Source organism: Trematomus bernacchii, unplaced genomic scaffold, assembly GCF_902827165.1.
Source record: "Trematomus bernacchii unplaced genomic scaffold, fTreBer1.1, whole genome shotgun sequence".
Taxonomy (NCBI): Eukaryota; Metazoa; Chordata; class Actinopteri; order Perciformes; family Nototheniidae; genus Trematomus; species Trematomus bernacchii.
Genome location: NW_022987588.1, coordinates 6,289,416 through 6,312,096, shown reverse-complemented (window position 1 = coordinate 6,312,096; position 22,681 = coordinate 6,289,416). Strand labels below are relative to the sequence as shown.

The following is a 22,681-nucleotide window of genomic DNA, read 5'->3' as shown; positions in this document are numbered from 1 at the left end:
AAAAATCATAATCACGATTATTTTGGTCAATAATTGATATCACGATTATTAAAAACGATTATCCATTTACTTTGAAAACATCCATTTATTGAAAAATAAAATTGGAACAGTATGTTTTTAACAGTTGATTACCCTGAACTTAAAGTATAATTCAACTGAAAAACCAATAAAAAAAAATATTTAAAAAAATAATAATTACATTTTTTTTTTTTTTTAATAAAAATAATCGTTTTATTTCGATTACGTTGTTTTTGTAATCGTTGCAAGCCAAAATCGTAATCGAGATTAAAATACGATTAATTGCACAGCCCTATCAATGGCATATTTTTGCAGTTACTATCCGCAGCAGTGTAGAAGTTGACGGTGAAACAACCAAAGTTACCGGGTAAAACTAAATGCAGAGAAGCCCTCTTACTATCTAGCACTAGCTTAGGATGACGGCAAACACTGATCTGCATATTGGTTGTTAGGCTGTTGGCAGAAGATCCGTGCACTTCGATTACTCCGAGCAGCATTGGGAGTTAATTAAAACGGAACATATTGGAATATAGGTCTTGATTTCTACCTAATGGTGTTCATAAGTTGCTAAATTTGTCGATAGCAGTAGGATACGGAAAGCAATCCAGTAGTCTTTGCGACAGCACAACACTATAGTTTAACTTGCCGTATGTGGACTGTGTGCCTGTTATATGTCATTCATAGGGTATCAATTCTCTCTTCTGTTATCTTGTATTTTGCAAGAGCACCATCGCTGCATCAGATGGTTTGCACCTTTTTTTCTCAATAACAATGATAACTGGTGCAAGCAAACATTTCTAAATAGTTGTGGTGATCAAATTCAACTCATTACACACTCATGTTTACCCCTTTCAAAGCAGTACTGGAAGCTTTCTGATCAAAACCAAATCCGTCACAAAAACTTAAATAACAACTATAATTTCCATGAGTGTTATTTCAGAAAACAAAAGTCATGTTACTTGTTTTGTCCTCTAGAAGGTCTTCAATTGATGGACTTGATGAGAGTTGCTGATAACGGATGGTAAGGGCACTTGAGGTTGTGGAAAGCAACGAGGAAACGTTTGACATCAGAAGCTGGAGGGTCTTCAGAGCACCGGCCTACCTGTCAGCTCTCAAGACTGAAGGCTGTGACACATGAAGGGCAAAGAGGATTTTCACTCCTTTTGTGATTAGTGGGATAACTGTGATGGGAGAGCACAGATACTGGACGACAGCATTTGTTGGGAGGAGAGCGGTCTGTCCTTCAGAGTGTGAGCTCCCATCAGGTCTGTGGTAACAGGGGTCAGAGGTCAGGGCCACGTCACATGGCTGATCTTTTTCTTCGATTCTGGAGAATGCATTTCATCCTGAAGAGATTGAAGATTAGACAACTGGCATTACAAAAAGCAATGACAAAACATCAATATGACATCGATCAATGGGTTACTATCCAATAGTATACAATATAAATTACATATATAGATAAAAAAAAACGGAGCGTCTTTTTGCACCCGGGGGAAAATGGACACACGGCAGCTATTCAGCTATTTACACCCAGCCAACACCCAACAATAGCATTGTTAGCTACGTGGGTGTAAATAGCATCTGCCTTAAAATAATGTGCACATTATTTTCTTAGCATAGACTGCAATTATTTGTGACCTGCTCCATCGAAATCGGTCGCATTGACCCGAAGACACATTTAAGTTGTATACACTGTTGGAAAGAGGACATTCCTAGCGTTCTAATGATATCAGGATTGTTTTTGCGCACCGAGTCATCATTTTGAGAAAAAGGCCTTCAAAGTTTCCTCCTCTCTGGAATCCATCGATCTGATTGATTATTAGTGGAGCAAATTATCAAAATAAGTTTTTGTTTGGAATTACTGGCCTGGGGGAAGCTCGCGAATGTGTGTATATGTGTGTGTGTGTGTGTGTGTTTGTGTAATTTTGCGTTTGTGTGTATTGTGTTTGTTTCCCAGGAACAACACTGTTGTTATGCCTGCTGTGACGTCAAGTTACTCCGTTCCCCGCTTGTAATTATGCCGTTACAAGCTTCAAAGTTGTATTTATCAGTTGAATTTGCCGAAACAAGTTTAATATTCTGAAAGCCAAGACTTTGTTTATTTGAAATCAGATGAAAACAAACTGTAACGGACCCTGCCATGTTATCTATAATTACTATACGCCTTACATTCATAATTTCAGCCGGACGGAGGGGAAGCAGCGCTGCGGAACAGCAGAGTGGCGAGGGAAAGCTGTCATCTTCCCTTTACAAGCTTCAAAAATGTATTTATCTTGTGATTTTGGAAATAAAAGTTTCATATTCTGAAAGCCAAGACTTTGTTTATTTGAAATCAAACAAAACACCCGAACCCCGAACCACTATTTTTTTTACGCAAATCCAGGTTTATTTTTAAATGAGCCGTGGCGACTTCCGACTGATTTCGATAGAGCGGGTCACATTTGAGCTTCAATTACTTTATTTCTTACAGTTTTTGGCCCAATGATTTGATCTCATTTGTCAATTCTTTGCAACTTTAAGAACATAATTGTGTTTTTCGTGTTGCTATTGTATGGGTCTACGTTTATGTTCATTTATACATACTATATTGTCTTTTCAATATATTGCATATCAAAAATTGCCTATTTTGTGAAAGTAAAAACAGTAAATCTGCATGAGATGACAGAACTAAAGGTTCCTACCGTGCTGTTTGCCTCGCGTTTGAGATTTGCTGTGTCAGTGCTGCAAAGACTGGATGATGAAGAGGAAGAGGAGGATGTGTTTCCTGATATCTTGCGGACGGGGTTGGACAGGTTCGCGGCAGGAGGAGGTTTTAACCTGTCAGTGGCTCCCGGTGACACAGCGGTTCCCTCTGGTTTCTTTACTTTCAGCGGGCCAGAGTGAGAGGAAGTGCCATCAAACACGATCAGAGGCCGTTTCCTGCTGTGGTCGTTACTGGAACTGGAAATTAAAAAACCAACAATGAAAACAAAAAAATCCATCAATCATTTGATAATTTTCACAGTAAGGGGTCTTTTTTGCAGCAGGTGTACAGGGAGAAGTGTGTCTCACACTGAGATTATTCTCTTGCTTCGGCTGTGGTATTTTGTTGACTCACCGTGCGATGGTGAAACTAAGATGAATTAATGCCAGTTTAAAGTTCTGCACTTAACATGGCAATAACTATGATACTGTGTGAGGTCAAACAACGCACCTGTGTTCTATGTCACTGGAATTACTACAAGTCCGCATTGATTGGCTCACATTATATGGAAATTATTGAAAAATACAAGACCTTTCAATGTAAAAACTGCAGATTTTGTCCAGTGTAGTAACAGATTTTAAATGCAGGACTTTTACTTGTAACTGAGTATGTTTACACTTTAGTATAGCTAGTTTTACTCAAGTCCACAATCTGAGTACTTCTTCCACCACTGGTTTATTGATATCTAGAGACACACATGGATCAGCGGTGCCTCTCTGACCTGTGCCCGACTGAGGACTGCCTCCCTCGGCTCTTCTCCATCCTCCTCCCCCAGCGGCTGTCCGGTAGTCTCCTCTGCGGCAGCGGGATGACATGCTGCAGGTAAAGCTCTGTGAGCCGGTCCCGACTATCACAGCCTCTGGTGCTGACGTTTTTCTGATTCAGAAAGAAATCACTGTTAGCTCAGCTCATTCAAACTGTTAGCCGGTATGCTAACATGAGGGTGTATTTCCTTAACCTATACATTCAACGACACTGTACACGTTTCTCTATAAACTTTAGCTCACCCCACACAAGACAAGCTGCAAAAACTCTTGGGACATCAGCTCAGGGTGCAGTAATAGATCCACATCCGAGGAGCTGACTGTCTTTCCATCTTGTTCCGTGGAAGCCGCCATGCTGGATGCGTCACTTTTCCCGGCATGCACCGGCTCATAACAACACGGTATCACTCTTGCTATTTCAAAAGAAAATGATATGTGCTGTAAAAAAAGACATTCTGTAAGAAAATACATATATGATGTGAAAAAGACATATAAGATGTAACAAAGACAAATATGATGTAAAAAAACAAAACATATATGATGTAAAACAACACATATGCTGTAAAAAATACCTATATCGTGTACAAAATACATATATGCTGTAAAATAGACACTAGGGAGATTTAAAATGTATATTTACAATTCTTGCAATCTGTGTAATTAACACAAAGACACAATATCTCATGTATTATATCAGTGTTTGTACAACTTCAGGAGGACATTTTTATAAACTTTCAAGGTGATGCATTTGATACAAATATAGTTTTTTCTTTATTCAGGGATGCAAACTCATCAGGTATGAAAAAGGTGACAAGGATCCGAGCCCCCCGACCCCACGGAATATCGGCTTTAAAATGAGGAATAACAGAGGATTTTAGCAGTCAGAACAACTAAAGCAGCAGTTAATAATAACAGAAACGCCAAAGAGTCACATCTAATAGAAATATATTTAAGCATTTATTTTAATTGTGTAGCAGTCAGTTTATAATTTTGGCAGGACTGTTGAGCATTTTGAAATGTATTTTCATGCCTCTGTGCAAGGCTGTCTTTCTATCTTTATAGCCAGTGGTGTAAAGTAACTAAGTTCATAAACTCAAGTACTATACTTGGGTACAATGTTGAGATACTTGTACTTTATTTAAGTATTTCAATGTTTTGCTACTTTGTTCTTCTTCTCCTCTACAGTTCAGAGGTAAATGGTGTACTTTTACTCCACTACATGTATTTAATACCTTTAGTTACTTTACAGATGTGGATGAATGATGTGAAATATAATCAAGTGTTAAATCAGACTTTAGTTCCACCTGGAGTAAATTCACAAGCTACCCTGCAGTATACAAAGTCATTCAAACTAGCTGCACCTTTACCAGCTTTGAGAACACTTTCATGATCAATCATTATAAAACATATCATATATATTATTCTGAAATGGACCAATCTGCACAATGACTACTTTTGCTGTCGCTACTTTAACTATATTTTGATGATAATACTTTTCTACTTTTACTTGAGGAACATTTTGAATGCAGGACTTTTACTGTAACAGAGTATTCCTACACTCTGGTACTTCTACTTTTACTCAAGTACAAGATCTGAGTACTTCTACTTGTACTCAAGTACAAGACCTGAGTGCTTCTACTTTTACTCAAGTACAAGATCTGAATGCATGTATGCTAGTTAGCTAGCTCAACGATTCATTAAATAATATTGGGACAGAAACACTTTTCAGTGCACATCACGCTCTGCCGCTCCGACAGGGAGCTCTGCTCTGAACACCCCGTTCTAACCAGCGGTCCAGTCTGTGCCCGCACAGTTAATATTAACGAACGCACCGTAGGTAATGTAGCTGCTGAAGCTAGACCCTCATGCCGGAGCAGCAGAGCCTTATTATACATCCATGAGCAGAGCTGACAGGCAGGAAGACTTGTGCTCGCGCTTCATTATAATATATAAAAAAAGAACACCATGCGTGTCATGATGGCACATAACAGCTCGCGACCCCCCCCCATACCCCAAACATATTTTTATTGCAGATCTACATGAATCACACAAACGACCTATTTTGGAATCAAAACGGCGAATTTCGCCGAAAGGTGACAAGTTTGCATCCCTGTTATTCAACTAATTGTATTTTGTAGAAATGTCGCATTTACAAGAAGAACTTGAATCACTCTATACCACAGTTGTACTTAGAATGACAACAATATGGCAGCACTATTACAAATATAAAAAACTAAGAAGGAAATCCAAACCAAATGTGTATTTCTGTATATCCCTTTTTTTCACAAGGGATGCAAGCGGCATTCTCCTTGGTGAATCTTCTGTCTTACTTTGCCAAATCTTTCCAGTCCTATTTGTCTTAACAGTGTTGGGAAGTGTGTTTCACAGCTTCACATCAATGTACCTGAGCTTTCTGGTTGTGGACCAACAAACAAACCAAAACCAAAAGGTCCCAGAGCTAAGAGCGTGTCGAGGAACTACTGCAGCATTGGAGGAGTTGTCACGTCCTCGGATTAGAAAGTTAGGGACGTAATTGATTGAGTTAGGGATAGTAATGTGATGTAGAGGCAACCATGAGGCCTTCATTTGCTGTCATGAGTTGGCACATGAGTAAAGATATAGGGCCTATTAGCATTTTATACTGATTGCATTGACTCTTTTTCAGTGTGTGTACAGTTAATGGTAATGTTTGAATGCAAACCACTTACCCTTTAACCGTACACATCAAATAATCAACATATATTAAGAAGGGAGGAAAGTAAGTACAGCTTTCAAATTGGATACGTGTTTTATCACTGTGGTTCAGAATATGTATAAAACAATCAGTCTTCATGAACAATTATTTAATTTGTTACTTCTTTGAAGCATGTGAGTTTCAGGTCTAAACCATTAAACAGTATCAGGGGCAGTGATTCAAAATGTGCATATGACCTTTAGATCTGACATCCTACAGTAAGTGATTAATCAATTGGTAAACATTGTTTATACCCATCTAAAATCTAATAATCCAATAATCTCTTTAACTCATTTGAATGGCCCTCAGTTATAATAATGTACTGCTTTCCTAATGACAGTGCATTTAAATTCTTTGTTGGTTTGACAATATGGGCTTTAGGGAATTTTGACGGAAAATGAGAAACGTCCATTATCTTGTATTCAAAAAGAAACACCAGCCATCACATGCATTGTGCAAGCTGTGTAAATAATCGTAAACAAACGCTTCAATTTCACAGCAGCAGTTCTCCTAATATCTCAAATATTTCTTCCACCCACTGTGGATCACACATCTCTAATTTGGACAGCGATAAAACAAAATTCAGTCAGTAATTCAGCAGGAAATTGATCAAACTTAATTAGCAGTGAAAGAGCAGCACCCCCTTCCTGTTGCATGCTGTACAGCAGAATGACCCATTTGGCTGTACTCACAGTATTGGTAATGATGGTACAGTAATTCAGCTTTATAGCACTTATACATATATTTAAAAATCAATCAAGTAATAATGTTTCAAAACCAAAATGACACACATATTTTTGAAGAATAAATTCAAACCACAGTTTATTTACTGCTTAAATTAAAGAAGAATTACAATTTCTGGGCTGATCCAATGGGATTATCTAACCTAATAGTAATAGTAATAGTGTCTTCACAGGTCAAAGCTGCAGCTAATTCAGAACGCTGCAGCTCGAGTCCTCACAAACACAAAAAGAGTGGATCACATCAGTCCAGTTCTGAAGTCTCTACACTGGCTTCCAGTCTACCAAATAATTGATTTTAAAGTACTATTGCTGGTTTTTAAAGCACTAAATGGTCTAGGACCAAATTATATTAACAATCTCCTGCAGAAGTATGAACCATCCAGGAGTCTCAGGTCTTCTGGGACGGGTCTGCTCTCTGATCCAAGAGTCAAGAACTAAGCATGGAGAAGCAGCGTTTAGTTTTTATGCCCCGACTGGAACAAACTCCCTGAATCCTGCAGGTCAGCTGCAACTGTTAATACTTTTAAATCGAGATTAAAAAAGTATCTTTTTGACGCTGCATTTGGATGAGTGGTTCAAATTCACACTGCAGTATGGCTTTTATTCATGTATTTTATACCTGTTGTTGTCACGATCTGTCTGTGTTGTGTTTTGTCTTGTCTTTTTCTGGTTTCCTGTTTTGTTTTGAAATGTTTTCCTCGTGTCTTCTCTGTTCCTTCTTCCTGTGTTTGCCTTCCTGTCTTAGTTTCCCTGGTGTGTCTGATTGTTTGATTGTGTTCACCTGTTGCCCTTGTGTTTCTGCCTCCCTTACCCCAGCTGTGTCTCGTCTTGTGATTACCCCTCTCTGTATTTAGTCTTGTCTCTTCCTGTGTTCCCCTGTCGGTTCATTGTTTGTTTCTCTTGTCTCCCACCATGTTGGTCACGGTCAGTTTTCTGTAGAACCTATGTGTTTCATGCCTTGCTATTGTTAAGCTTTAAGAATAAAGCTCGTTTTTGTTTCAAGACCGTTTACCTTTTCTGATAGTCTGCATTTGGGTCCTACCCTTCCACGCATCCTTACAGAAAAGGTAAACGGTCTTGAAACAAAAACGAGCTTTATTCTTAAAGCTTAACAATAGCAAGGCATGAAACACATAGGTTCTACAGAAAACTGACCGTGACCAACATGGTGGGAGACAAGAGAAACAAACAATGAACCGACAGGGGAACACAGGAAGAGACAAGACTAAATACAGAGAGGGGTAATCACAAGACGAGACACAGCTGGGGTAAGGGAGGCAGAAACACAAGGGCAACAGGTGAACACAATCAAACAATCAGACACACCAGGGAAACTAAGACAGGAAGGCAAACACAGGAAGAAGGAACAGAGAAGACACGAGGAAAACATTTCAAAACAAAACAGGAAACCAGAAAAAGACAAGACAAAACACAACACAGACAGATCGTGACAGTTGTGTTTATTTTATTATCTTTGCTTTTTAAAGGCCTGTCTTTAAATGCCATTTTCTAATGTGCTTCCACTGTATTCATTCTTGATTATCTTTTATTTTATTTTGTAAAGCACTTTGGGTTGCCGTGTGCCGAAAGGTGCTGTATAAATAAACTTGCCTTGCCTAATAGAATTAATTAAACACAAGCCGTTGTGTGTATTGTCTTCAGTGAAGGAGACATCCACTCACAGTGAAAGGATGACTTTAGTATCCCAGCAACCTATTTGTTTTTTTGTACATTGTAAAAGCAGCCTTTTGTTTTTTACCCAAAGAAATTAGCATTCTGTCAATGCAACATCTTTTAAAAATTGCATTTATTTACCTGGTTTTTGTTATTCATGGGAAAATGATACATTCAAGTAAACATTCACAGCTCAATAACTGGCACACGTCTTTGTTTACACTCATGGTTTTAAATTACAATTTTAAATCACACAAGGTTGTGTTTCTGCACAGATATAATTTTAAACAATGTATTTTTTAAATAAGACGTCAGTTGAAAAGCTTACAGACTGTCCCTTGAAAACGTTGCTGAACATCAATACCCTGTATGCTTTTTTTGTTTGAAATTCATCACATAACTCACAAGATAATTATTATCACAACTACTTATCAGTCAGAAGAAACAGGATAACATTCATGAAACAATTCAGTCACAAACTCGGAAACAAAGAGGTGAATTGACAACGAAGGATATAAAACTGTTTGGATGGCAGTACGTTTCAGGAACATTAATAATAAAAACTTATGGAGCTTTCAATTAAATCACGTGACCTTCCTCAGTGGATGTCCAATTGTCATGGAGTTGTTCAAATTGTAATATCTGTGATATTATGGTTACATCCATAGTGGCTTAAAGATTATAAAAGGAAGTTCATTCTTGATGTGAGTTTCTTTAGTCAATAACCAGTATATTATTTTAAGGTCATTACTGATTGCCTATACAGCAAAAAGTTCTTAAACCCAGCAATGACCTAGCACAGTACCTTTTCTTTAAAACGTTCTTTTGGTTAGAGGCCTGAAATAAGGTCTTTGGTTAACACAAGCTTATGAGATTCTGACGGGTTTTTCTACAACATAAAATACGTCAGTAAAAAACAACTTGTGAATTTCCGGAGCTTTTATGTGTCATAAAAACGGTAGTTGCTAACAAACGGCTCAATAAGATTACTAAACGTCATCACCCCACACTTGAGTCTGCCTTTAGCTCAGCGGTGATGACCTGCAGCCACGTGACAAGGATGTAGTTTGTTATAGCCTATTGATAGCTTTCTACTTCTGCCGGTTGCAGTTACGCTCAAAATCAAAGTCGTGATAATCGTCAAGTTTATCCTGCTGAACAAAACATGTTAAGTATCATACATGTGTATTTGCCAAATAACTTAATTTCTGCAGTATACCAAAATCCAATGAAAAAATCCTTTACTTTTGTAGAGGGAACTCTTGCTATGCTAACTTCTGGGTCTACCTATAAAATACTTCATCCCTGCACCACTCTATTGTGGATAGTCAAGAATGTGATGTTTTAATGTCTTATCATTTATGTTGATCCCAGGTAGAATAGTTGTTACTGCAGTAATCACTTTTGGCAGAGGAAACCCTTGCAATGCTAACTTCCAGGTCGGCCGAGGTCATCACTGCACCGCTTTATTGTGAGGACAAGGAGTCCAAACTATTTTTCTGGGTGTCAAAGCCCACTGGTTTCACACAGCCGACTGAGTCTCGCTGCACACGTAGATATTGCTCGGCCTCACCCTCCTGCGGCTCCTGCCCGGCACCCTGGGACACAGTCTGCAGCTCTTGGGTATAAACTCCTGACAGGCCTCCCTGAACTTCCTGATCCTCCAGCAGTAGATGACGGGGTTGAACACCGTCTTCAGGTAGCTGAGCCACAGAGCGCCTATGCTGATGGGGTAAAACACGGAGCTGTAGTAGAACTGCCGACTGAACACCGCCAGCAAGCTGACCACCGTGTGAGGCAACCAGCACACAGAGAAGCCCACGAAGAGGATGAGGATGGTGGTGAAGGCTCTGGTCTTGAAGCTCATGTCCACCTTGATCTGAGGAGGCCGCTGCAGCCCGGTGAGCCTCATCTTGCTGACCTGGTTGAGGGCTGGCAGGCAGGAGTGCTCGTTGGTGTGGTTGTGGATGCGCAGGGTGTTGCGGCGCACCGTGTTGAGGATGCACATGTAAGAGTACAGCATGACAGTGAAAGGTACAAAGAACACTGCTACTGCTAACAGCACTGTGTATCCACGGTCTGCCAGGGAATCACTGTATCCCAGCACACACTGCGGCGCCCAGGATCCCCCAATACCCGCCGTACTGGTCCTCCACCCGATCACAGAGGGCAGGGACACACACAGGCTCAGCAGCCACGACCCTGCGATCAACAGTTTGGCTCTGTGAGGGGTCAGCTTGTCCTGCCGCTGCACGATGATGAGGAAGCGGTCCACGCTGATGATCAGGAGAATGGACACCCCCTCCAGGACGAACAGCCAGTACAGCATAATGGACGCCCGGCAGAACCCGCTCCCAAAGCTCCAGTCGGCGGTGGCCACGGTGACCGCAGTGAAGGGCATGCAGAGCAGGGAGAGCATGATGTCCGAGAAGGCCAACGTGGCGAGGAGGAGGTTGATGGCAGAACGCATGGCAGGTTTCTGGTAAACAATCAGACACACGATCGCGTTGCCGAGGAATCCGATGGTTATCATGAAGATCATTATGGCGGCAAGGGTCACACGCAGAGTGACCGATATGAGGGGAGTCGCAGCTTCTGAAGGGAGACTTTCTGCTGCTTCCTCCACACTGTCCGGCCCCAGGAAGCTGCACTCCTCCAGCAGGCTTTCATTACAAAAAGCCATGGCAGCTTTTATGGAGGGATGTCAGCCCAGAAGAAGGTTCATGTTGATTAATGTTGTGGTGTGCACATTACAATGTCCTCCAAAAGTTGGTCTTCCATGGCAATATCTGAGATAGAAAGACAAGAATATAGTCAAATTGGGTTTCAAAGAATACTTTGTGAGACAGAAAAAGTCAACAGTCATTACATTAATGTGTAGTCTTTCTCCTTTAGGGGACATGTTATGACTCTTTATAGCGCTTGTGCCTATTCATTTTGGTATCCGTAGAGCCTACCATCCCAAAAACTGTAGAATAAGACTTTTTAAGGGTTGCCTTGGTTACAAAACATGGGATTCAACATGTTATTCAGATTTGGTTCCCCTTCCTTTGTCTATACGAGCTTCGTAAATATATACCCTCACTACTTGAGAATTACCTTTCACTACTTATAAACTACCTATGAAAAGGTGCGCCATATTTTCTTACAAGCCAATCCGAGCAGACTGGGCTATTTTTGGAGGGGTCTTAAAGAGACAGGCACTGAAACAGAGTGAGAAGGAATATAGATATAATCAGAGACGGTATAAGAACAATTGTTAGTTTTTTTCAACAATTTCTGGGTCAACATGTTCTAGTAGAAAACCCAAACTACAAGGATGAACCTGAAACTTTTGTATATGTCTCCTTTAAATCAGAGTTGCGTTATCCTTCAAGTATATTACGTATAATCAGAGAAAATGTACTTGGTGATGCAGTGCAGTGAAAAAAGGAATTACACATAATTAAGAGCAATAGAAATGTTTTGTTATGATGCATATAGGTTACTGTTTTGGCATGCTAAGAGTACTATATTGAAAAAGACTGCTGTAAAGATCATAACAGATACCACAGACTGATTGACTAGAGGATTTCAGCTGCTGCATGATCTATTACTCAGTGATAATTGTACATTTAAACAGTGAGAGGAGGAATGACTCCCCAAGATGATGAAGAAGTTACATAAGCAGACCGTCAGACACACCACAACATGAGAGGTATCGTCACATAGGAAAGACATGTGCTGCTCACAGAGATTGGATTTGGTTGATGATTAACAGCTGTATTGACTCACATGGGTGCATAAACAAACACACACACACACCACCAACCCAGAGCACACACAGTCCATGTAATGCTTCACACATGAGGAGAATTACGCACATTCACACAGCAGTGTAGTACACACCCATGATATAGCCTGTCTTCCTCAGACTCAGCAGAAGCCCAGTCTTGGATAATGCTTCACACTTTGATAAAACACAGAGGTATCCTCAGGACACACAGGACTTGTCTGTTGCTATGGTTTCCACATCCTGGTAGTGGGACAGCGTTAGCGATACGTTGGTCTCAGAGGTTGTCCTGCAGGTGGACGGGCTCCTACAGGAACTGGGAGACAAGAAGAACAGATAAACATCATGACCTCCATGACATAAATCAGAATGAGAGATCAGAAAAGGTTCATTTGTCTTACAGAGGGGGAACATACAGTGTAACAGAGAAATTGACAGTTCAGATAAAAGATTAAAAAAACGGATTTATTAAATATAGAGGCAAAACTAATAAGTACACGTCCATGGTCAAAAGTAAGTAAGCATTTTGAAAAGATAAGTGAACATATAATGGTGTTGAGAGCCTACAGTCTATGGTTGAAAGAAGAGTAATATGTGTGTTTTGCACATAACAGTGATTATAGAATAACAGAATAACAATAGTGCAGTTTAGGTTTAGGGGTGAATATAAAAAATGTTCAAATCATCGATTGATTTAGTGATTATTCTCAAGATATATCGATTATTGGTTTGTGAAAATGTCCACCTCAGTTTCTCAAAGATGAAGGTGATGTCTTTAAATGTCAGTTTATAATGATATAAAACAGAGATAAGGAAGACATCTCTATACTTGAGAGGCAGAAACACATTTCCTGACTTAAACTTACTCACTTAAACAGTCATCAAAATAGCTGCTGATAATTTTCTGTTGATTGACTTATTGGGGCAGCTCTAGCTCTATATTTGTACTTGTCATAGTAGCTGCTGGTTATAAAACGATCATTGCCTTTGTTCTATCCAGACGTCCCAGGAAGACCTTGCAGAGCGATAGTAAGCCAGCTGTCATGAAGCATCCTAAAACTGAAGCAGCCATCGTTCCTTAAATTATTAATAACTGTGCTTTTATACTGTGACATTTCAAAATATCTTCTGTAAAAAATGGCCTGTGGATTCATTGATTTTTCTGTGATGGTAAACACAGTTTCATCCAATGTACGAATTCAAAAATCAGAACATATCGCTTATAACATTTTGATAAACAAACGTCAAGAGTGCACATTTAATCTTAATAAATGATGGTTTTAAATAAAACGGATGAAACGGTGCCTGCAGCGACTGAAGCTACATTCTTGCACAAGCATCCTTATAGGCCACTGCATTGCTCGTTGTTGCCATGGCAACAAGGTCACCAATTCCATGGCAACAAGCAGCCTGTTCTCTCATCCCTTATGAGCAAAAATATTTTCCCTTTTACGTTTCACAGGATTTAGGAATAAAACAATTAGCGTTTCAGTCTACCGCATATTTTTTTCTTCTTTTAATTCTTTTAATTAAGCAAAAATGCCTCAAAGTCAGGCACTACAAATATTGTTTTGAGATCTTGTTTATGTCATTGTTTGTGTATTCAATAAAGATTAGCGATTAATCAGCTTGTTTGTGACATTTAAAAAAATATATATGAATGTTTACGTAATTGTATTGCTTTTTTACTATGAGGTATTGCTTACTGTCTTTAAAACAATGTAATACTTTGATGCATACATTTTGAATTGTAATACATTTTTACCTTTCAAATGATCGGGTGCAAATTAGGTCAAGAGGATAATGAGCAGCTTTGCCCTGCAGGGGGCTCCTGGCTGCTTATTGCAACAAAAACAGGTGGTTTACCTCAGCTGCTGCTTGACTGAGATTGATGTGACAATACAAACATAGAGAAATATTAGAGTTTTATAATATCGATTTGTTCATTTTTTTCACTTTCATGTGTCTATGATTAACAGCATCCAGATGCAGTAATACATGTAAGAGGATTAGTGGTATCAGCTCCTTGATGCAGGTTTATTTTCCTTTTTTTACAACCTCGTACATAAGATACCATACTATATGTATCCTTATTTCAATAATCCATTGCTTACACTATTAAAACACATAATTGTTTTCACATGGCACCAGCACTGAGCCTGTACAGTGTGTCCTCCTCATATTTACATAAGAGCCTGTTTCCATCACCTGTGTTTCTCTAGTCTACTCAGCCTTTCTGTCAATGCAGACCATCATGAAATAAAAGACGTCAAAGAGAAAAGACAACCTTTCACCTGTAAGCAACGAGCAGGGGATTAAAGCAATGATCAGATAGCATTTACTAAATATAAATAAGCCTACCTCGACGTCAGGTTTGTGATCAGGCTTCATGCTTGTCTCCTGACTCGACGATCGCGTTTCTCTCGCTGTGAATGTCGAGCTTTTCCCAAAATATTCCACTTTGAACATTTTCCTGCCGGATCGATCGCCATCGTGCCTCCTGCGGATGAAGCTGACGCGAGGAGAGCAGGTGGTCCCTGACTTAAAGGAGCAGTGCGAGGTGCATTCATTTCAGACATGCAGCATGTATCATATTGGATGCTAATTAATGCATACTTTGTTATCTGTGTGATGTTAATGTGTTTGTGTACACATTATAGTTTAACATCAAGTGTGTCTTTTAAAAGGTAGTCTCTTACCTAACACAGCTAATAATAATAGTTGATTACATGTTGTCAAATGTAGTAGGCTACTTACAAAGCAGATTGTACATTGGATTTTGTAAAAGATGCACATTATAAGAAGATATATGCATGTACTTTAAAGTATGAGCTAATAAATGCCAGCAACTAAAACAAATGGTAGTTTATAAAACATTTTAGCTAAAACAATAAAGCACATTTCAAAGGCCTAATTTTTACATTTTTACACACATACATAACACAAATATTCATCAAAAGGGTATTTAGATTATTGTTCTGGTCTTTTAGCCATGCACCAAGGGATGCAGTAAGAACAAAACAGGACACATTCAAAGAAATATGATTTAAAAATACCTTACTGTAATTAACACTAATTTCAGGACGTTTGAATTCCTTATCACATAACTATGAATTCCAGCATTATGCATGTATTAATTAAACAGTCAGTCTTTATGTTGGGTTGTCAGTCGATCATGGCATAAACAGACACACATCCACTTCTTTAAAACATCCAAAGTTTAATTCTAGTTTTCTTATCTTGAACAGCTATAATTTATAATGTATAATTAATTGAACAGTTTCGTTGTGTTTTTGTATATGCCATATGAACAGTGTCCTCATGCAAAGTAAACATTCACAAACATGCATCAATGATGTTTGTCCAGGAGATGGCAGCATTGTGTCTTACATGCATTTGGCCTTCAGTTGAGGCTTTTCTGCAAACCCTTATGTGTTGGTATGTTTAGGTTTTTATAGTATATCTCTTTTTCATTTACACTTTTCAAAGATGCACCACCTCTTCTTGAAACATCACATATCCATCATTAATTTTCCAGCAGCCGCCTAATAAATTATTAAATAAATTATACCGCTTTGTATTTTAAGGAGGTTTTTCAGACATCATTGATATAATGCTGGCTGAATCCAGATGTGCAGAAAACACATCGATACAAACAGAGTTGCTGAATGGAATTTATTGTAATTCATTTTGATTTTTATAAGAAAACGGTTGTATTTTCAGTCACACACGTACGGATACACACTCACACAATTAGCATGCAGGCGGAGATCTTTTTCATGGGCATGCTTGTCTAAATTGGCATCGTGCCCATGTGTTGAACATGCCCATCAAACCAGTTCCACTCCAGCGGTCTGGCACATGCATGCTCGTCACGTTCGGTGGCACCCACACAACAAGCTTGCTGGTGAGAGAATTCATTTCCCTCTCCATTATTCCACAGATGTTTGCTTTAATGTCTTCCTGATGGGGAGACTTTGGTACTCCATCATTCACCAAAAAATCAAACAGTGAAAACCACTAAATCAGAATATTCAGAGGAGACTCCACACACACGTAATAATATTGACTTTGAGATGATTGAGTCTTGTGTGGACTAGTTTCCCTGTTACATTTAGACATTTTAATACATTCCCACAGAAAATTACAAGAATCTAAAATAAATTATTTTGACTTTTATACAGGCATGCCGCTGTTTCTGACTTCATGAGCGTTAACTCACACTGAGGAAGCCACAGTGTGTTAATCAGTGTTAGACTTTAGTGCTTAACCCATCTCAGCAATGTGGAAATAATTAACACCAACCAGTGAGGACTGATAATGTGCAACCCACAGTGAAATAGTTGTGCATTAACACCTGCTTTTCTTTAGTTTGTGCGTATGTAACACTGGCCCAAACTGTGAGTCACAAACAACATGCAGAAGGGGATTATCATGCCATAATTGCCTTATGTAAAGTACCTCTGAACAAGGCTTTAAGAGCAATTATGAGCAATCATATTAGCATGTTCTGTTGGGGGAGCTAATAACATTTTGACTGTTTCACTGATGAAAGAAACAATACTCCAGTGGTGATAATACCTCATGTAAGTGCCACATTATGCTCAAGCACTTTCTACACGTTTCAGGGTGTTCATGTGAGCCTAGCCATTTCTTTTGATTGATGGTTTTGGGTTCAGGTTACTGTAACATCATCAGCTTTTACCTTCAGATCCCCACATTAATATTCAGAGAAGACACCTAAGCGTTGTGTGATGACAAACCCCCTTTAAAGGGCTTTTTATCCCTCAATTCCAGCCATATCTCTCATCTTTACATCGCTAAGCTTTGAGGGGATCACACTGCAATTCTGCGAGCTTAGATTTCGCCTCCATTTTTATCAGAAATTCAGCATTTTGAAGCTCAGGGGGAATACATCATGTTACAAGGGACCGGTAGATGATTACTGTGAGCTGTGGTGCCACCTTTCCACCCCTGTGTGATGTTGATGTGTAGCTGAGAGCAGGCAGAATGGTTCATTTACATTAACATTGTGTGTTTATGTGAAGACTGGGATAGGTTGTCATGACCGAGCGCTGTGTGTTCTAGCTGTTTTACATTCAGTTACTTAATGCTGACAAGCTTTGAGCGTCATCATTTCGTGAAGAAGAAATGTGTCAGTAAAAGTGTTTTTAGTATTTCTTTCAACATCATCGTCTGGTGAAAATCTTATTTGGCTAACTTATCTGAAACTTAAGCCATTTTTAATCACTCTTATAAATAATAAGACAGTTTTCTCAGGATTTTATATCAAAACCTTTTTTTGTGTGTATCTATTGTATCTGCTTTTTTCTGTGTCAGTCACACAAACTGGTGAAGTTTCAGCATGTATTCTTTATTTTTAATCGTCTCCCCTTTAACCTACTACTAAGGGATTGAAAATTAACCAAGAGTTACTGCTAAAGACCAATTCAAGCCACCCATTCATGCAGGCAGGCTGCTATTTATACGAGTTTCCCCTTAAATCCTGCCAAATTTCAGCAAAGACACACACACACACACACACACACACACACACACACACACACACACACACACACACACACACACACACACACACACACACACACCTTAGAAACACGTTGATTTATCTCTCAGTCTGACACTGGTAGTGACGAACATTCATAAAAACAATGACATGGTTACCAGAAGTGTGTGTATCAGTCACATTTTTTTTGTTTTTCTATGTCCATGTGGAAGCTTCTGAAAGATAAACAGTGGCAAGTACTCAAACAAAAATTCTAAATGTGACATTTGCAGTGAAACATTAACTTCCAGGTTTGTGTTTATTTCTGTGTGTTCTGTTTGGTTTGTTCGCAGCTACTGTAACAGCCGACCTTTGACCTCCCTTTGGCCTTTTTTTCCACGACTCCCAAATGATCTTCCACATATCAATACGACATTAGATTTGCAGTATTAGCTCGTTAGCTGACGTGTTTCTGTTTGTTTGTGTGCATCAGAGACAGAGAGAGTAAAACACAGATTGTTTCTCACAGCCAGCGTCCTGAGCTTCTTACTGCCTACATGTATATCTGCCAAACCCATCATCTGTGGCAAAAGACCCGCCGCCTCGTGTCCCTCCATCTCGCTGTCACCTTGGCAACCGCTGCCGAGGTGAACCGCCAGCTGGGATGGCCGACCTCTGCTGGCTGCGATCCAGGAGCTCGGTCCACTGGATGTATGGTGCTGCAGCGTATATCACACCAAGGAGAGACGCATGTGAGGAGTTCAATCACATTCAATAGTGTCAACACATAAGAGCTGGGAAATGTGGAAACAGATTATTTTATATGTATGTGACTGTATGCTTTATTTGAACCTGACCTGGTATATCGTGTCATTTTGTTCAGTCTGTTTTTGCTTATTTTTTCACTTTTGCGTCACTAGGTGCATTCCCTTTGTGGAAATTGAGTTTTGTTTTGTTTTATTTTATGTAATTTATATTGTGAACACAACTAGGAGGCCTAAAAGCTGGGAAATGTTGTAATAGATCACTTTGATTGATTGTGTTTTGCATATTTTAAGTGTGTTGTTTTATGGATGTTTTTAAGAATGCTCACCCTCTAAAGTGTCTTTGAATATCTTGAAAAGCACTCTATAATTAAATGTATTACTATTATGATTATTATTTGTGTGACTGCTTTATATGAACCTCCTAGGTATCTTGTTTCATTCTGTTTCGTCAATTTGTATCTTTGCAGAGTTATTTTCAAAGAGTATAACTAAAGGTTTGAAAAACAGCTTTGTTCCAGCAGACATCGCATACATTTACAAGTTGTAGCTACCAGCTTTCTGACTGCTAAAGAATATGTTAATTATTTGTATTTCAACAGTCCAAAACTGTAAATGTCCGTTTAGTGCCAAAAACTATCATATTGTCCCATCAAAGAGGCTGGAAACAGCAAATCAATGTTTTTTTTTATTAAATTGAAGAATGATTTAACTATTCTGTGAGTTTATGATTTTAATTTTAATTAACTGACTAGTCATTGTTCTCAATAAGAAACTATTAAGAGGAAAGCCAAGGCAGAATAACATTATTTTTTAGACTTTTTAACATATACGCAGATATTACATTTTGTCACGAATAACTTTGCGGTTTGTTTGACCGAACCCACTGAAAAGCAGCAGAATACATGTGTGTGGGTGTTAGTGAGTCTAAGGTATCTCAACACAATTATTTCTTAAGTCAAATTTATTAAATAATTTGTCTATTCCATGAAAATAAACACAGTGGAAAATAAATAGACCAAATCATCACCAGAGAATACACAGCAGACTAACTTGTACATAAACTTAAGGGAATGTTTGCTATTTTGACAAAAAGGAGTTTCCTATGAATGAAAAAACACAATACTGGTTTTACTTTAAGTCGCTCTTTGATCACTGACTGTGTCACAACACAAATCCACTGACACACAACACAAAAGTTAGAAACACATTTGAGGGAAGATAAATTATTGCTCATTAAAAAACACTTAATGCTGAATAAAGCGCATTAAACCAATGTCTTATAAAAGAAACATAGGCAATAACCCTGTTTAGCCAGTGGGACATCAAACTCTGCAGCATTAAAGGGGAACTTTTATGTTGAACATTACCAAGATTTGGAAACATTTTTCCTTGAATCTCTTGGTATCAGATTGATAAAATGCCCGTAGGCTCTTTTGGTGAACACACATTGCGATTAATAAACTTTAAATAATTTTCTATTCAGACTTTTTTTCATTTTCTGTCCCAAAGGCTGATTCATAGTGCAGGAAAATACCAAAGGATGCATAAAAGTGTTCTGCTCTCAAATGAGTACAACTTGGAAACAACATTATTGAGGACCATAGAACATGGGGACATGTAAGAAAATGTTATGAATTATGCTATCATTTGGGGAAACATGACATATTATCTAAAAAAAAGTTCTGATTTATTGTCCGGTAAGTTATTTTCACGTGTCGCTGTACATCCTCTTGCAGTCTATGGAGGGTGACGGTGTGTCCGGTCCCATGCTGCCCACCTGCGAGTACGCGTCCTCCGGGGTGCGAGGCAGTCCTGGCGGCGTCATGCGCTTCTCTTTCTGCCTGCGGTTGCAGAACCAGACCCTGACCACCTCCTTCTCCAGCTGCAGGGAGTCCGCCAGAGAGGTGATCTCCTGTGCGGCAGGCTTGGGACACTTGAGGAAGTGGCTCTCCAACGCGCCTTTTACGCTCACCTCGATCGACGTGCGCTTTTTCCTCTTCCTGCCCTGCGTGGCCATCTTATCAATGCAGGTCGGGCTCCCGGTGGTGGAGTCGGCCTCTTCCAGCCACTTGTTCAGCAAAGGCTTCAGCTTGCACATGTTCTTAAAGCTCAGCTGGAGCGCCTCAAACCTGCAGATGGTGGTCTGTGAGAACACGTTGCCGTACAGGGTGCCCAAAGCGAGACCCACGTCTGCCTGCGTGAAGCCCAGCTTGATCCGCCGCTGCTTGAACAGTTTGGCGAAAAGCTCCAAGTCATCAGACGTCGGCGTGTCCTCGTCTGAGTGCGGCTCGTGGTTCACCCCGTGGTGCTGGCTGTGGTGCGTGTGGTGGTTGTTGTTGTTGTGGTGGTGATGGTGGTGATGGTGGTTCCCGTGGTCGAGTTCCGGGGACTCCCCGCGCAACACCCCGTGGTGCATGAGGCTCTGCCCGGCGTGGGAGCTGAGCATCCCGTTGACAGTGAACCCAGGCTGGGAGTAAATGAGCGACTGTTGCTGCTGCTGCTGCCCCTCGGTGATGCTGATGTGCGCCGCGGAAGAGCCTCCCCAACTTCCCTGGTGCGCCTGATGCGTCCCCAGGTGTGAGGGTCTGTGGTGCAGAGCGGTGCCTGTATGGAGGTCCTCCCTGCCCCTCTTCACGTCCTGCGGCTGGGAGCTGGGGGGCCACGGGGAGCCGGCCTCGGCTGCTGCAACCGCGGCTGCAGCTGCTGCGGCTGCTGCGTGAGGCAACGATGTCACCCACTGGTGGGCATGGCTCAGCATGTGCCCCCCGTTGCTCGCCACCATGGCTCCCTGCATGAAATCACTCTGCACCATCTTGACTGAAGGGTCCCCTCTGTATCCACTAGACACCGTGGTCACAGCAGTGCTGCCCGGCTGCATGCCCCCGACCCTCCGATCAGAGTGAAGCACCGGGCTGGACAAAATCCTGCTGCTGGCGAGGTAAGGACTGGAGGTGGCTGTTGCCATCCCCCAATGCATAAATCTTCAGATATCTCTCTCTCTCCTTTGGTAAATGTTATTCTAATCCATACATAAATGCAGTCTTAAAGAAAGCAGGAAGTCACTCCATAGAGGCTCAGGTGATTTTGGTTAGATTGTGCAGCATTCCGGTTCAACAAAACTTCAAAACTTTTCTCTGTCCCGGGAGCTCCTCCGTGCGTAATCCACGGAGCTGATGGGAAACACCTTGTCCTGTGCCAAAACGAGGAGCAGACTCACCTAAAACCACTGATATTAATGTTTTAAAGCAATTAAATGAATAAAAATAATGTAAAGTCTGTCTGGTCCTCTCGGTAGTTTCGCTCACTGCTCCACCAGTCCTCTGCGCAGAGAAGAAAACGAGCATGTGTTTACGTTGTGCCAAGGCTGCGTATTCCTCTCCCATCTCCATCCAATTACAACAGAAAGCCTCTGCAGAGCTCCTGCTGATTGGACGCGCAGTCAGAGAGGAGCTGTGTCTCAGTCAAGCCTCGGGTGCACAAAGTTACAGCTGCAGGAATAAAAGCAAAAATAAAGACAAATATTACAATAGAAATAAGACAGACGATAATAGCTGGAGATGGAAATCCTGCAACAACAACAAAATAACACTAATTTATACAAAATAATAATGATGATATTATAATGAATAATATAGGTAATGGTTAGGTTTGGTTATTTTTATTATTTTTATTATTAATATTATTGTTATTTTAACACAGATTATGAGGGTAAAGCCACTGAAGTTAATAGGCTAAGACAGAAAGCAGTGCAGTATATTTAAATGTATATACAGAACAAGGTTTCTCTTTTATATTAACGCAGTGACCGAGGCTGGTGTCAAGGATCCTTGGCTCTTTGGTACATGTACGCTGTTGGTACGCCTCTTGCATCTTAATGCACTCTCCCTTTCATATGGTAAAGGAAGGCCACAGTGGCGTAACGCACCGCACTAGTTTCCATCCTTCAAAAAACAACAC

At 40.1% G+C, this 22,681-nt stretch overlaps 3 protein-coding genes across 3 annotated transcripts; all 3 read right to left on the bottom strand.

Moving 5' to 3' along the window:
• Positions 1 to 262: 262 nt before the first annotated feature.
• cunh2orf49 (chromosome unknown C2orf49 homolog) lies at positions 263 to 3,882 on the bottom strand. Its single transcript, XM_034128846.1, has 4 exons — positions 3,772 to 3,882; positions 3,486 to 3,640; positions 2,703 to 2,961; positions 263 to 1,364 (listed from the first exon to the last, which is right to left on the bottom strand). Exons 1-4 carry the CDS (start codon positions 3,880 to 3,882, stop codon positions 1,308 to 1,310), a joined length of 582 nt encoding a protein of 193 aa, XP_033984737.1. The 3' UTR covers positions 263 to 1,307.
• Positions 3,883 to 8,816: 4,934 nt separating this feature from the next.
• gpr45 (G protein-coupled receptor 45) lies at positions 8,817 to 15,003 on the bottom strand. Its single transcript, XM_034128844.1, has 3 exons — positions 14,813 to 15,003; positions 12,568 to 12,767; positions 8,817 to 11,468 (listed from the first exon to the last, which is right to left on the bottom strand). Exon 3 carries the CDS (start codon positions 11,360 to 11,362, stop codon positions 10,202 to 10,204), a length of 1,161 nt encoding a protein of 386 aa, XP_033984735.1. The 5' UTR covers positions 11,363 to 11,468; positions 12,568 to 12,767; positions 14,813 to 15,003; the 3' UTR covers positions 8,817 to 10,201.
• A 4,710-nt stretch (positions 15,004 to 19,713) lies between these two features.
• On the bottom strand, positions 19,714 to 21,996 carry pou3f3a (POU class 3 homeobox 3a). The gene has a single exon (XM_034128819.1). The coding sequence runs from the start codon at positions 21,699 to 21,701 to the stop codon at positions 20,433 to 20,435; it is 1,269 nt and encodes a 422-aa protein (XP_033984710.1). The 5' UTR covers positions 21,702 to 21,996; the 3' UTR covers positions 19,714 to 20,432.
• Positions 21,997 to 22,681: the final 685 nt, after the last annotated feature.